This window comes from Macrotis lagotis, chromosome 5, assembly GCF_037893015.1.
Source record: "Macrotis lagotis isolate mMagLag1 chromosome 5, bilby.v1.9.chrom.fasta, whole genome shotgun sequence".
NCBI lineage: Eukaryota > Metazoa > Chordata > Mammalia > Peramelemorphia > Peramelidae > Macrotis > Macrotis lagotis.
In genome coordinates, this window is record NC_133662.1 from 218,064,482 (window position 1) to 218,080,091 (window position 15,610).

At 39.8% G+C, this 15,610-nt stretch overlaps 1 protein-coding gene across 6 annotated transcripts in view; it reads right to left on the bottom strand.

The window, feature by feature from the left end:
• Positions 1-935: 935 nt before the first annotated feature.
• The window catches only part of PHTF1 (putative homeodomain transcription factor 1), a 40,687-nt gene continuing 26,012 nt past the window's right edge, over positions 936-15,610 (bottom strand). For all 6 annotated transcript variants that reach the window (XM_074188469.1, XM_074188468.1, XM_074188467.1 and 3 more), the window contains 4 exons: positions 13,765-13,920; positions 11,704-11,799; positions 1,967-2,092; positions 936-1,449 (listed from right to left, as the gene is read on the bottom strand). In XM_074188469.1, coding sequence (XP_074044570.1) covers positions 1,429-1,449; positions 1,967-2,092; positions 11,704-11,799; positions 13,765-13,920 — 399 coding nt within the window. In that variant the 3' untranslated portion in view covers positions 936-1,428. The remainder of the gene's footprint in view (positions 1,450-1,966; positions 2,093-11,703; positions 11,800-13,764; positions 13,921-15,610) is intronic.

Genomic DNA, 15,610 nt, shown 5'->3' on the forward strand with positions numbered 1-15,610 from the left:
CTGCTGGCTTTGTGAGCATTCCCTGGTTCCCAAATTATTCATGAAGTTAACTTGGACCTCCTGGCTCAGATTCAGACAAGGCAGCCCAGTGATCCCTCCCCCTATTTCTCTGAGATATCAACTTCCTCGCAGAATTTTTCCTTTGCCCGGTCTGGTTTAAAGGTCATTTTGCTTGGCAGAGAAAACAGAAGCAAAGAGAATGCCTACAATTTTCTCCTTGAAGGAGGCATTTGTCAAGATTGTTGTATATAGTAGCCATTTCATGAATGCTTGCCCTTTGTCCAATGTCCTCCTCACCACAAGCACCAAGGGCGGTTAGGTTGGTGGACAGAGGGTTGGACATGAAGTCAGACTCCCTTTCCTGAGTACAAATCTGGCACCAGACATACTGTGTGACCCTGGACCAGTCCCTTGACCCTGTCTTAGTTTCCTTATCTGTAAAGTGAACTGGAGACTTTACCTCCTGTTACTCCTCCACGACCTTAACCCTCTCTGAATTTCTTGATCAATGCTCTGTCTCCATCATCAGAATCACTCTTTCATTTATCATCTATGCATGTGTGTACATATGGCTCATTTCAATAGCTCCTTCAAGCCCCAACTGAATGAGCCCGGCAGCTTTCCTTTCATTCTATGGTCTGTGATTGCAGGTGGGCAGATGGACCACCACCTGGATCAGCTCCTGCAGGACTTGCCTAGTAGGTTGTCACCTCCCTGTCTCTGAGACATCAAAGAAACATACTTTTACTGCTCTGATACTTTAGATAAGCCATGTTTCTTGCAAAGGATATGAATAAAGTCCACATGTTGTTTCACCATTTCAGCAGTAATCATGAATTATCTCTATAACATACTGGAAAATCAATCTTATAGTTTATCATAATCTTGTGGATGAGTTTTACTTATTTTTTAAAAGAAAAGTCAAGAAACTGAAATTCTCCTATTAGGTTCTTTTATTGGATTCAACCTAAAATAGTTTCCATTTTGATCTCTCTTTGCTAAAGAATGGAAATCTCCAACTCCACAGATTATAATGGAAGAGACGTGAATTCATATTTTTTCAGGACAGCAAATGTGTTTCAGACCTTTGGGCATTTACCATTCACTTAGAAGCCAACTTCCATGTAAAAATGGAACTGTCAAAGAATTGAAATGCCCAGAAGAAGTGTATTATGTTAATAGAGGAGAGGTATTAGTTTTTCCAGTGCTTCTCATTGTTTCAAAACTGTAAAAATGAAGTCATTCGCATACATATAGATGTGTGTCAACTTGAATCCCAGGAAAACGTCATCCACAGATCTGCCCTAGATGAGAACACCTTTGCACATGAGAAGATGGAAGGCCATCTCACTTGTTCCTGCAGTTGTCTGTTCAATGGTTAAGTATGATCCAGCACGGATTGATGATGGTCCAAATACACCACTCTGCTCAGGGCTTAATTTTCCACAACTAAGGAGAGAAAACAAAAATCAAAATGATTTCAGTTATTGGCAAACCATCCCAGAATATTTGCAAGAAAGCCTCAAATGGGGTCATGAAGAGTTGGATATAACTGAAAAATAAATGATTGAAGCTATGTGAGCTTAAGCCAATTATTTAACTTCCCTGTTCACCTATAAAATGAGGATCACAGTTCCTAAACTCCCTCTTAGCCCTCTTAGGGCTGCTGTGAGGAAAAGATGATGTTCTCATTCCATTCTGGTCAAGTGAAATGAAACCCTGATAAAAAAACTTGGCTGTCTCTTTTAGGCTACATAGTCATCAAACTGGAAATGGAATAGCCCAAGGCTCTGCTACTGAGCTGTGATTGACAGAGAACAGACTAGGATAAGAAGCCACTAAGATCCCCCAACGATTGTCCTAAGACTTGCTCCTCTCCATCTCACAGAAAAATATGAAGAGCCGAGACTCTTAGAAAGTCCTCCAAGAGGCCAAGACCAAGGAAATCCAGTTCCAGTCTACTTACTCTTATGTTAAAGCCTAGAAGATCACTTATGACCCCGGAGACTGCAGAAAGGATGACCACACGAGTGATATTGTAGATTAGGGGGTTCATGGTAAGGCCGTAGAGTCTAAATGGTGTGTCCAGCTCCTACAACAAACAGAAGGAAATGGGGAAAAAGGAAGACAACAGGCATTCAGAAGAGAGTCTAGGGAGGGTTTAGTAGACTTTCCGAAAGCCTGGACCCCAGTGACTTGGACAACTTGAGGAGAATGTTGATTCAGGTCCCTAAAATATTTAAGAATTGTCTTAAGAGCCACCTTCTAAACTCCTACAATGAATACTATTGCCCACTTTTCTTAGTTGAATTGTATAAACTGACTTCTCGAAGAGATAAAGAAGGGCTAAAATTAACATCCAAACCTCACATGGAATCCAAGGTTAAGATGATCTGACCAGAAGAGAACTACCAAAAATGTAGCTCCCACCCCTCCAACTGGCTTTAGCAGGAATCTTTAACATGGAGCCACAGAATGGGTCTGTGGTTAGAGTTTTTCATTTTCATTAACCTCCCAAATTTATCATTTCCTTCAATTATGAATTTTTTTAAAAGGAAAGAAACATTAATACAAGGACTCTCCAGACTGCTTAGTGTTCCATGATACAAAGCATGTTAAGAACTGTTCTACAAAGCTTACTATCTTCAATTTTAAAAAGTTATCTTTTATGTTTTTTCTGTCTTCCCCCTTTTGACTTTTCTTTTACAACATGATTAACAAGCATATGTGTTTAGCATAGTTATATTTGTATAACCTCTATTAGATTGCTCAGCAGCAGGGGAGATAGAAGGATGGAGAAAAACCTGAAACTCAAAAAATCTTGCAAAAAATTATTGTTGAAAATTATCATTGCATTGTGGTTGAAAAAATAAATAAAAAATTATATAAAGAACTCTTGGTCTAACTTAGACACTGTAGTTGTGAACTGATCCAACCATTCTGGAGAACAATTTGTGGACTGTACAGGCCCTTTGATCCACTACTAGTTCTGTGTCCCAAACAGTCATAAAAAAAAGTGGTAAAGACCCACTTGTACAAAAATATTCATTGCAGCTCTTTTTTTGTGGTGGCAAAGAACTGGAAATTGAGGGGATGCCCATCGATTGGGGAATGACTGAACTAGTTATGGTATATGAATATAGAGTATTATTGTTCTTCAAGAAATCATGAGTGGGTGAACTTCAGAAAAGCCTGGAAAGACTTGCATAAAGTGATGCTGAGGGAAGTGAGCAAAAGCAGGAGAACATTGTACTAATTAGCAGCAAGACCATGAGATGATCAACCAGGACAAAGGCAGCTCCTCTCAGCAGATCAAGGACCATCCTGAGAGACCTGCTATGGCCAATGCCATCCATATCCAGAGTAGAGTCTGAATGCAGAGCAAAGTATCTATGTTTATTTTTAAAAACTTTTTATGTTTTTTCTTTTTCATGGTTTTCCCCCTTAGTTTTAATTCCTTTTTTACAACATGATTAATATGGAACTATGTTAAAGACAACTCTATCAGATTGTTTTCTGTCATGGGGAGGGGGGAGGGAAGGTGGTAGGAAAATGTGGAACTCAAAAAGTTTGCAAAAGGTTTAAGGTTGAAAACTATCTTTACATGTAATTGGAAAAATAAAGTAAGAACTCTTGGACAAGAACTAGCTGTTTTCCTTCATAAGACAGCCTTAGTGCCAACATCTCACCAGCACAGGTGAGAGCATGGTGGGGGTGAAGGCTGCTCTAATCTCCAACCCTCCCCCATGGAACTAAGCTGAGTACTTGGGTAGAGGGAACATGGAAGAGGACACACGCCCTTCCTACCAGTTAGGGACTTCTCTTTGGGGTGAAGAGGAGGTCTGAAATGTGGGGTAAAAGGAGAGATGAGAATACCCACAGAAAGATGCCTGTCTTAAGTCCAAGGCCCATCCCATGCCATTGGGTCTTCTTAAGACAAGGAATAAGAGCTCGCTTCTGACTTTCTCTCCCCTTACTCTCAACCCCTAAAATTCAGTCCCACCCAACTAAAGCCTTAAAGGAGCAAAAGGGCTTGGACAGACAAGGACAGAAGTCTGGTGGTGGAGGGAAGAGGTAGAGGGTGAAAAAGGTCATTACATGTCCCCATGTGATGGGGGGGGCCATCTGCAAAGTTAAGGTATCCCTGAGTTGTTAAGTACAATTACTTTAAAACAGGAAGTTATGTGCTATAGCTACTGCTCTGCCTCCTCACTTTCACCATCAAATTTCTGGTAAGTTTTCCATCTTCCTTGCTATACTGTCTCTCCTATTCACCATTTAACCATCTGCAATCTGATTTTGAACTTCGCCACTCAACTGCAACTGCTCTCTCCAAAGTTTTATGGACCTCACATACCCAATTCAGTAACCTTTCCTCAATTTTCTTCCTTCTCAACCTCTCTGCAGCTTCCAACACTATTAATGCCCTGTCCTTCCTGGAAAAGTCCCCTTTCCCTGGGTCCAGCCACACTGCTCTTTCCTGGTTCCATGGCCTGGGCATCCCTCTGGATTCTACTCTCAGTGACTTCTATATCTGGGCATCCATACCTAATCCTTCTTCTATTTGAAATTATCTGCTATTCAACCATCCAATATTTCCAACAGGTTGTTTCAGGGGCCTCCCAAATTTAATATATCTAAGATGGGACTCATTATTTCTTTACTCTTCCCAACTTTCTGTCTAGGACACGGTATCCTTTAGGCGCCCATGGTTATTACATCTCTCTGGAACTCTTCCCTTTTTCTCAAACTCTAGATCTAATCAGTTGTCCAGTCTTCTGTGACATCTCTCATCTGTCTCCTCTCCACTCTCAGTTCCCACCCTAGTTCAGACCCTCAGCCCCTCTCATTTTTGACTTTTAAAGCAGCTAGCTGGCTTCCAGGCTTCTCTCAAAACCATCCTCCACTCAGCTGAAGCACAGGTCTGCCCTCTCACCCCCTAGGGGGGCTTCTCCCCTCAGTGAAAGGTTTGCAGCTGGATCCAGTCTCACTCGCTACATTCCAGTCAAAATGACTTCCCATCTTCCACCTGCGGGCCTTTACCCAGCTCACCACTTAGACCTGGGAACACTTCTGCGCCCCCCCCCCCCCCCCCCCCCGTCTTCAGTTCATATGCTTCCTGCCATAAAAAGAATTTCCTGATTCCTCTATTTGTTAGTCGTTTTCTCTCTCCTCAAATTCTATTGTATTTATGTTGCTAACTGTTGTATCCCTTTGTAGAGCTAGACAAAAGAACAAAATTCATTTGGAAGGATAATAGTTCTACATTCTCAAGAAAAATAATAAAAAGTAGGGATAAAATAGAAATAGCATTGCTGGACCTCAAATTACACTGTAAAGTAGCATCATCAAAGTTGTTTAATATAGTTAAACTATAAAGGTTATTCGGTAGAATACAAGCGATAAGGATGAACTGGCATCAGCTGAACTCAATTTACTTTTCAATAAACCCAAGAACATAAATTACTGCAGAAGAACCACCTCTTTGACAAGAACTGCTGAGAAAACTAAAACTTGTTTGGGAAAAAAAGTCAACATTACCAATAATTTCAAAATGGATACACAGCCTGAATATTAAATTAGATCATGCCATTTAAAAATTCTTTTTAAAGAACCAGATTAGATATTTTTCACAACCATGTATAACCTCATAGGGAGAATTCTTAAACAAGAGAGGCAATGACAAATGATAAAAAAAAAAAGATTTTGATTACATAAAACTGAGAATCTTGCAACTAGAATGAAAAGGGTCAACCTGGGGAGGGGTGGAACAATTTGCATCAACTATCTAGCAAAAGTCTGATACCCAAGATAGAGGAATTAACAACAATATATAAAACCAAAAACCAACCCCTCATGAGAAGAAATAATTCTCAAAACAACTGTGGACTCAAAACAACCTTGGGAAAGATTGTCCTAAATCACTAATAGAAGAAATGCAAATAAAACAACTTTGAGATTTCACTCCACACTTAGAAAATTAACAGAGATTGGAACTGTTAATGTTGGAGAGTTTTTGGAAAGATAAGAAAAGTACACTAATGTCTTAGCAGTGTAGTCTATCAGACTGGTCCAACCACTCTGGAAAGCAATGTGTTTCCTCCTTAGCAAAGGGAAGAATAAGGCAAGAAGGGGACAATTATGATGTGGAATAAGTCATATATACAAGAGAACTCAAGGTCCTGATCTACCTTCTTCCTTTTTATTTTTATTCTTTATTTTAAAGGATTTCTTTCTGGGTAGAGAATAGGAAGGGATAAACTGGGAAATGAAAGTGACATAAAATACCAGCGATCAGTGAACTTAAATTAACTTTTAAAGTGAATTTTATAAACCCTCATAAATCCTCAACTTTTCTATATATGACTAGCAAGATACAGCAGGAAGAGCTAGAAAAAGAAATCCCATTCAAAGTAACCTCAGGCAATATAAAATACCTGGGAGTCTATTTGCCAAGGCAGACTCGGAATCTTTTTGAAAACAATTACAAAACACTTCTCATACAAATTAAATAAGATTTAAATAACTGGGCAAACATCAACTGCTCATGGATAGGTAGAGCTAATATAATAAAAATGACAATTCTACCAAAACTAAACTACTTGTTTAGTGCCCTACCAATCAACATTTCAAAAAAGTACTTTAATGAGTTAGAAAAAGTGGTAAGTAAATTCATATGGAGAAATAAAAAGTCAAAAATTTCCAGGGATTCAATGAAAGAAAGTGCAAAAGAAGGTTGGCTTATCCCTACCTGATCTAAAATTATATTATAAAGCATCAGTCATCAAAACTGTCTGGTAATGGCTAAGAAATAGAGTGGCTGGACCAGTGGAATAGTCTAGGTGTAATAGCAGGAAATAATTATAGTAATCTGCTGTTTGGTAAACCCAAAGAGTTCAGCTATTGGGATTAAAAACTCTCTCTGATAAAAACTGCTGGGAAAATTGGAAGTTAGTATGGAAGAAACTTAGATGAGTAGACCAACACCTCACACCCTATACTAAGATAAGATTCAAATGGATACAGGATTTAGACAAAAAAAAAAATACTATAAGCAAATTAGAAGATCAAGGACTAGTTTACCTGTCAGATCTATGGAAAGGGAAGCAATTTATGACGTAAGAGATGGAGAACATCTCTAAAAACAAACTAGATAATTCTGATTACATTAAATTAAAAGGATTTTGCACAGACAAAACCACTGTAACCAAGATCAAAAGAAATGTAGTAAATTGGGAAACAATCTTTACAACTGTTTCTGACAAAGGAATCATTTCTAAAACATAGAGAACTGAGTCATATTTAAAAAAAAAAGTCATTCCCCAACTGACAAATGGTCAAAGGATATGCAAAGGCAATTTACAGATGAGGAGATCAAAGCAATCCATAGTCATATGAAAATTTGCTCTAAATCATTACTTATTAGAGAAATGCAAATTAAAGAATCTCTGAGGTACCACCTCACACCTCTCAGACTGGCCAATATGACCACAAAGGATAATGATCATTGTTGGAAGGGTTGTGAGAAATCTGGGACACTTATTACATTGTTGGTGGAGCTATGAACTCATCCAACCTTTCTGGAGAGAAATTTGCAACTACGCCCAAAGGGCAACAAAAATGTACATACCCTTTGATCCAGCAATACCACTACTGGGTCTAATCCTGAACAGATGATGAAAAAGGATAAAAACATCACTTGTACAAAAATATTCATAGCAGCCCTGTTTGTGGTGGCAAAGAATTGGAAATCAAGTAAATGTCCTTCAATTGGGGAATGGCTTAGCAAACTGTGGTATATGTATGTCATGGAACACTATTCTTCTATTAGAAACTAGGAGGGATGAAAATTCAGGGAAGCCTGGAGGGATCTGCATGAACTGATGCTGAGTAAGAAGAGTAGAACCAGAAGAACACTGTACACCCTAACAGCAACATGGGGGCAATGATCAACCTTGATGGACTTGCTATTCCATCAGTGCAACAATCAGGGACGATTTGGGGCTGTCTGTGATGGAGAATACCATCTGTATCCAGAGAAACAACTGTGGAGTTTGAACAAAGACCAAGGATTATTACCTTAAACTTAGAGAAAAAAAAAAAACCTGATATCTTATTGTCTGATCTTGCTATCTCTTACTCTTTGTTTCTTCCTTAAGGATATGATTTCTCTCTCATCACACTCAATTTGGATCAATGTATACCATGGAAACAATGTAAAGACTGACAAATTGCCTTGTGGGGAGGGGAAGTAAGATTAGGGGAAAAATTGTAAAATTCAAAATAAGTAAAATCTTTAATTAAAAAAATAAAGTGTATTTTATTTTTTCCAATTAGATGAAAGTCTTTTTTTCCATTCTCCCTATTCTCCTCTTCAATTGTGAAAAAACAAAACCCATTGCAAATATATAAAGTGAAGTAAATTATATAGATATATATATGCACATAAATCAAATTATACATGCCCACACAGCATGTATACAGCATACACTGTATATGTGTACAACACATGTGTGTGCATGTATGTATACTCACACATATGGATCATTTTTATTCTGATTCTTTTCCCTCTTTATGAGGAAATGATTAGTGTGTTTCATAATTTATTAGTCCTCTGAAATCACAGTTGGCCTTTATGGTGATCAGAGTTCCTATAGCATTAAATGTAGAAACAGCTCTCCTGGGTCTGTTCACTTCATTCTGCATATTCGTCATCAGTTCATACAAGCCTTTCCAGCTTTCTCTGAAGCCATCTCCTTCATTTCTTACAGTACAATAAGGTTCTAATACATTAATATACTATAAGCTGGCAGCCATTCTTCAATTGATGGTTATATCCTCAAAAAGCCATAAATATTTTTGCACATATTTTGTTTTGCTTCAAACACATTTCTTTTAATTTCCCCTTTCTCCTCTTTCCCTTTTTCTGTTTCCCTGTTCATGAAATGTGTTCCTGTCTCTTTAACTGTTATTCTCTCCTTTGACAAGATGCAAAAAGTTGCTCTCCTGTCTCTTATGTCTATAAAGATTCTGATTCTGTGATATTTTCCCTTAATTTCCTTTCCTTTCCCCCCAAGTGTATTTTTCTTGCCCTCAAAATTACCATTCTTTTAAGATCATCAAGACATAACAGAACCACTCCCAGGTCTTCTAATTAGACTTCCTCTCTGGAATAGGGTTGACTAGGGTGAATAGGGTTCAGAGGGGACACATTTATCATTTTCCCATAATAAAATGTAAGCATTTTATTCTTGTTTAATCCTTTATGACTTTTTTTTGGGTTTTGCAAGGCAAATGGGGTTAAGTGGCTTGCCCAAGGCCACACAGCTAGGTAATTATTAAGTGTCTGAGGCCGGATTTGAACCCAGGTACTCCTGACTCCAGGGCCAGTGCTCTATCCACTTGCGCCACCTAGCCGCCCTGCTTTGACTTTTTTTTTAACTTTTTAATGTTTATCTTCACTCCTGTGTTTTTATTTCAAAGTTTCTCTGCAATTATGTTTTTTTTCCCCATCAGAATTATTGGAAGTTCTCTCTTTCATTAGAAGTTCATTTCCTGGGGCAGCTAGGTGGTGCAGTGGACAGAGCACTGGCCCTGGAGTCAGGAGTACCTGAGTTCAAATCCGGCCTCAGACACTTAATAATTACCTAGCTGTGTGATCTCGGGCAAGCCACTTAACACCCACTGCCTTGCAAAACAAAACAAAACAAAACAAAAAAGTCCATTTCCCCCCAATAGGATTATTCTTAATTTTGCTGGTTAAGTTATTCTTGGCCATAAACTTATAAATTTTGCCTTATGGAAGACACTATACTATGCTCTCCACTCCATAGCTGTGGCCACTAAAATAGTTGTGATTCTGACTGGTGACTCCTCTGACTTTCTGGCTACTTGCAGGACTTTTTCTTTGGTGTTGCAGCTCTGAACCTTGGCAATATATAATGTTCCTGGGACTTTCCATTTTAGGGGGAGATGACTTGTGTATTCTATTTCTACTTTGCCCTATGGTTCTAAGAGATCTATGAAACTTCAATATTTCTTTCTCTTTTTTTGCAAGGCAATTGGGTTCAGTGACTTGCCCAAGGCCACACAGCTAGGTAATTATTAAGTGTCTGAGGCCGGATTTGAACTCAGGTACTCCTGACTCCAAGGCCAGTGCTCTATCCACTGCGTCACCTAACCACCCCTCAGTATTTCTTGAATATTAAGTTAGACACTTTATTTTGGTTATGGCTTTCAGACATTCAATAAATTCTTAATATTTTCCTCTTTCATCTTGTTTTCTAGGTTAGTCATTTTTTCCTATGAGATATCTTACATCTTCAGTCTTTTGATTTTGGTATCATGTTTTGTCTCATGTAACTGGCTTCCATATGATCTAGACTTTTTTTCAGGGAGTTTGTGGCTTCAGCAAGGTTTGTATTTCTTACGATATAAACTAATGTCTTCTTTCACTGTTCTAATTTTAAATTTTTTCCTCAAGCACTCTCATTTGCAAAAAAAAAGATTTAAACCTCTTTTTAAAAAAATCTCAATTCATCTTTTTCAAGAATCTAGTAGAATTTCTGTCCAAGCTATGTTTCCCTTTGAGGTTTTGCCTGAAATATTTCAAGGTCATTCTCTTTTTCTGCATTTTTCTTAGCTCCTTCTTCCAGCCAACTTCAGACTTCAGATTTGCTAAAGGGCCAGGCTCTACACGTGGCTGGAGGAAGGACTGGCTAGTTCCACTGATGCTTTATTAATAAATTAAGTGGTGCCTGAGCCCAGGCCTGAGCAACAGGCTTTCAGTCCTCCCAAAGTAGTAGGAGGCAGGACAAAATGTATAGGACAAAAGCTGCAAGTTCCTGACCTGGGTTTAGGTATGAGTAACTAGACATCTTCTGACCATCTGGGAAGTTGTGGTCTTGGATCCTGCCTTCTTTATTCATATGCAGTCTTCAGACTAGACGAAAGCTGGACCTGAGGACCCCAGCCCCTGCTGCTGCTCTCTTCTCTCACAACACTGCCGAGGACCAGCAACTGCATAAGGTTGGGGGCCTGGGCCTTGGTCTGCCAGGCACCATCCTAGGACCTACAAACTTCCCTGTCTTCCTATACTTTCCTGGGCTAGAAAATGACCCATTTCAACTTTTTCTTCCATTTCCCCATCAGGATTAAATCTGGGGAAATTGTGAGATCAACTTGGAGGAATTTTGTTGGGGAGGGTACCCTGTAGTTCTTCCTGCTACTACTCCACCAAAAATTAACTTTTAAAAAGTGGTTTCTCCTGGTACATTTAGCTCCTTAAAAAGAACAGAATGATTTTGTCAAGTTCTTATACATTCAGTGTTTACTGTGTGTTGAGTACTGTGGGAAGTGCTGGGAACACAAGTATAAGCAAAAATAAAAACATCTCTGAGGAGGTTGGGATGGAAAGCAACTGCAGCACTGAGGGCAAGCATTTTCTCACTCTGCTATTGCTCCTTGCCCTTGCCTGTAGGCTCTGAGCATGCACCCCTCCAGGGAAGCCCTTCTCTCTGTCTCAGGTGAAAAATGTTCTGCAAAACCCAACAGGAATAAGCCCCTGCCCCTCAATCCACAACAGGACCCAGCTGAAGAGCTGACAAAAACCAGAACACTTCCTCCCACGATCCTACTTCCCATGACAAACTCACTGGTTCTGTTTTCATGACAGTGACGTAAACACTATCAGGACATACTCACTTTTAGTAACTTGGTTGACAGCTTTAGCACATTGTTCACAAGAGTGAGCTGTTCTTTTTTATTTGGCTTCTTTTCCATTTTGAGATATAAGTTAATCTAAGGGAAAGAATAAATAACTGAATAAATATCATAATAAAACAATAATGCCCATTAGAGAAACTGGCAGGTTCTTTGAACAAATTCCACCTTTTGCTACTAGAGAGGAAAAGTATGTATTTTTTACTTATCAATGATGCTTTGTTATTAATAACAACATTTAGTAACAGAATAATAATTATATATTAATAATAAAAATCATTATTTTGGGGTTATGAACAAAGACCTATTTTTATTACTTAATCTATAGAAACATATACATTAAATTCCATCTAGTTACATTATAGATTTCAATTTAATTCCAAACAAGTAACTTTAATTAAAAAAAAAACACAACCCAAACTAGATCTTATTCATATAGTCAATCAATCAATGAACATTTATCAAGCACCTGTTATGTAGTAGCTAAGTGGCACAGTGGATAGAGTGCCAGGTATGGGGTCAGGAAGACCTGAGTTCTAATCTGACCTCAGATACTTACCAGCCATGTGACCTTGGCTGAGTCACTTTACCCTCTTGCCAAGTTTCCTCATCTGTTAAATGGGCTGGAGAAGGCAATGACAAACCACTCCAGTCTCTCTGCCAAGAAAACCCCCAAACCCTGAAACAACTCAACAACATCAACAACAAAATTGATCCCTGACAATTTCCTCAAATTGTTTTAACATGTATTTTCCATATTAGAGGTAGCCACAGACTGTATTGGTCACTACAGAGTTCTTCCCGTATGACCTTATAACGGACTTAGAAGAAATTCAAGAAACATTTTTTAAGCACCTTGACATTACTCAGCTCCTGGTTAGAATGTCTCCAATTACTGTTTCCATACCGTCCTTCCCATCTCACACTTCAGTCACTGCATTTTGGCTTCTGACTCCACCACTCAAAAGAAATGCTCCCTCCAAAGTTACAAAGGAGCTCCTAATTGCTAATCTAGCCACCTTTGTCCATTGGCTTTGCTGTAGCTTCCAGGGCTTCTTGCCCAGCCCCTCTCCTAGCCCCCCCCCCCACTTTCTCTGGGTATTCCTCCTATCTGACTGTGCTGGATTATCATCCTTCTCTATACATATGTTTTTGTAAAGATCTCATTGGGTTCAAGTTAAACCTCTGGGCAACCCCTTCCAATAAATATGGCCAGCCCTCATGGCTCTCTCATGCTCTAGGAGGCAGCTCAAACTCTGTGTTCAGTGCCTATGTCTTCTTCCCTCCCCATCCCTCCTTCCAGTCATTTAATTTTGCAACCTCACTCATCTGGACTTTCTTCCTCCAACACCGTCTTTTCGGTCCTCCCTCCACTATGTCTTTCATATCCCATTCCCTTTTCTCTACTCTCAGCCACAAGCTCCTCACCATCTCTTGCCTGGACCGCTGAAAGAGCCTCAAAATCAGCCCCCTTTTTCAAGTCTGTTCCCTCTTCTATCTAACCCTGCACATAGAGCCAAAAGGATCCTCCTGCCTACTGTGCTCAGAAACCTTTGGAGCCTCAGTCAACCACTGTCTGATAAAATTCCAAATTCCGTGGCCCTCCCCAATCCTTTCATTTACCTATTCAGTCTTACTTAATTTATACTACTTGCCTTCTGTTTCAGACAAACTGGACTACAAACATTTTCTGAACTCACTCTCCATGCCATCTTGAGACTCCCACATTTCATGTTTGAAATCACTGCCCCTCATAGATTTAGCTCCTCCACAAAAATCTCTTTAAAATCCCATACCCACTTTCCCCCCAAAAATTTGCACTCTCTCTCAGTTCCCCTTTTACTCATATTTGAGCAACTTATCCAAGTATAGGTTGAATCTCTCTGGTAGAATGATGGCTCCTTGGAATTAAAAATATAGGTGTTTAACAAATGTTTGCCAAATTGAATGAGACTTTGCCTTGTAACAGACATTAACAGCAGTAGCCTCCCTCCTAAAATACGGCATGAACCTAAGCCAAGTGAGTCCAGTGCATAGAGTTACCTGCTCCGTGAGCAGCACTGAAATATTACTGTATTTCTTGTTGGTTTCAGATCCCAGCGAGGCAAGACGCAGTAAGAACAGCAGCAGGGCAGTTTCCCAAATCAGAAACTCCCAATTATAAGCATCATCCAGAAAAGTTTTATGGCCTTGGAGAACCTACAGAAACAACAGACACACACAGATTTTAAAATCACAGCAGCTCAGAAGATTTCCCACTTCTACTACAGCAAAGACACCAAGGACAAGCTAATAAGAGCTATACAAAGCTAAAGAGCCAATGACCAAAAGACAAAATTCTCTGGAAGGCTCATTCCTGGGCAGGGATAGCGCAGCCAAACCTGTGCTTTAGGTGAGACAGAGAGAGAGAGAGAGAGAGAGAGAGAGATGGAGATGAGAAGAGGATCCAGGACTGACCCTCATGGGAGTCGTTGAGAGGGGGCCTGAGAAGACCTAGCTCAATGTCTCGCCCACAGGAGATGTTTAATAAACATGGACTGACTGACAAAGATGAAGATTCAGTAAAGAGGAATCTCATATTTTAAGAGAAGAACCAGGGGAAGAGCCAAGATGGTGGCATGAGAACAGGCTTTCCCAGGAACACTCTCCAAAACATTTCAAAAACCTGAAAATTATGACTCTAACTAAATTTTTGAGAGACAGAACCCACAGAAAGATCCAGTGAGGCAATTCTCCAGCCCAAGGTAACCTAGAAGATCATGGGAAGATTCTGTTCCATGGAGCTAAGGAGCATCAGCCTCCCAGGAACAGCCCCAGGGCTTAGGTCCTTGTGAGTCCCAGCTCCTGGCAGCAGCAGAAGCAGTGTCCTGACCTGCCACCTCAGGAAGCACCAAGTACAACTTGGAAGATCAACAGGGAGACCTCGGCCAGAGCAAGCATGAAGCCCAGGCCAGCTCAGGAAATGGAAGCAGGCCTGTGGAGCCACCCAGCAGATGCCGCCCGGCAGCTGCTTCCAGAGTGCTCAGCCCATGGAAGGTAAGGGAGTAGAGGGAGACTGCAGAGGTCTGTCCTCTGTCCCTGGGACAGGACTCTGGGGCTTTGACCACATTCAGACCCTGGTTGCAGTCTGGACCCCAGAGGGGTGAGCTTGTGGCCATTCCACAGACCAGGAGAGCAGTCAGAGCCTCACACACTCAAGTCCCTGCAGAGGGTGTCCCAATAATACTCAGAAGCTTGGGAAGCACCCCAAAACCAGGCACAGACTGGGGAAATGAGTAAACAGAAAAAAAAAAAAAGGAACCTGACCGGAGACAATTATTTTGGTCCCATGGGAGATCAAACCACACAATCAGAAGATGAGAAAGTCCAACGTTCTGCATCTAAAGACTCCAAGAAATATAGAAGTTGGGCTCAGGCTATGTCAGAGCTCAAAAAAGATTTTGAAAATCAAGTAAGGGAGCTAGAAGAAAAATTGGAAAGAGAAATGAGAGAGATGCAGGAAAAACATGAAAATGAAGTCAGTAACTTAGTCAAGGAGATCCAAAAAAAGTTGAAGAAAGTAACATTAAAAACCAGTTTGATCAAATGGATAAAAGTTAAAAAAAAGTGCTCTTGAGGAGAAGAATGCTTTAAAAAGCAGAATTGGCCACAAGGAAAAGGAGGTAAGAAAGCTCTCTGAGGAAAACAAATCCTTCAAATGTATTAATTAAGCTAAAGGAAGCCAATGACTTTGCGAAAAATCAAGACACAATAATTCAACACCAAAAGAATGAAAAACTAGAAGAAAATGTGAAATATCTCATTGAAAAAAACAACTGATCTGGAAAACAGATTCAGGAAAGATAATTTAAAAGTTATTGGACTACCTGAAAGTCATGATCAGGAAAAG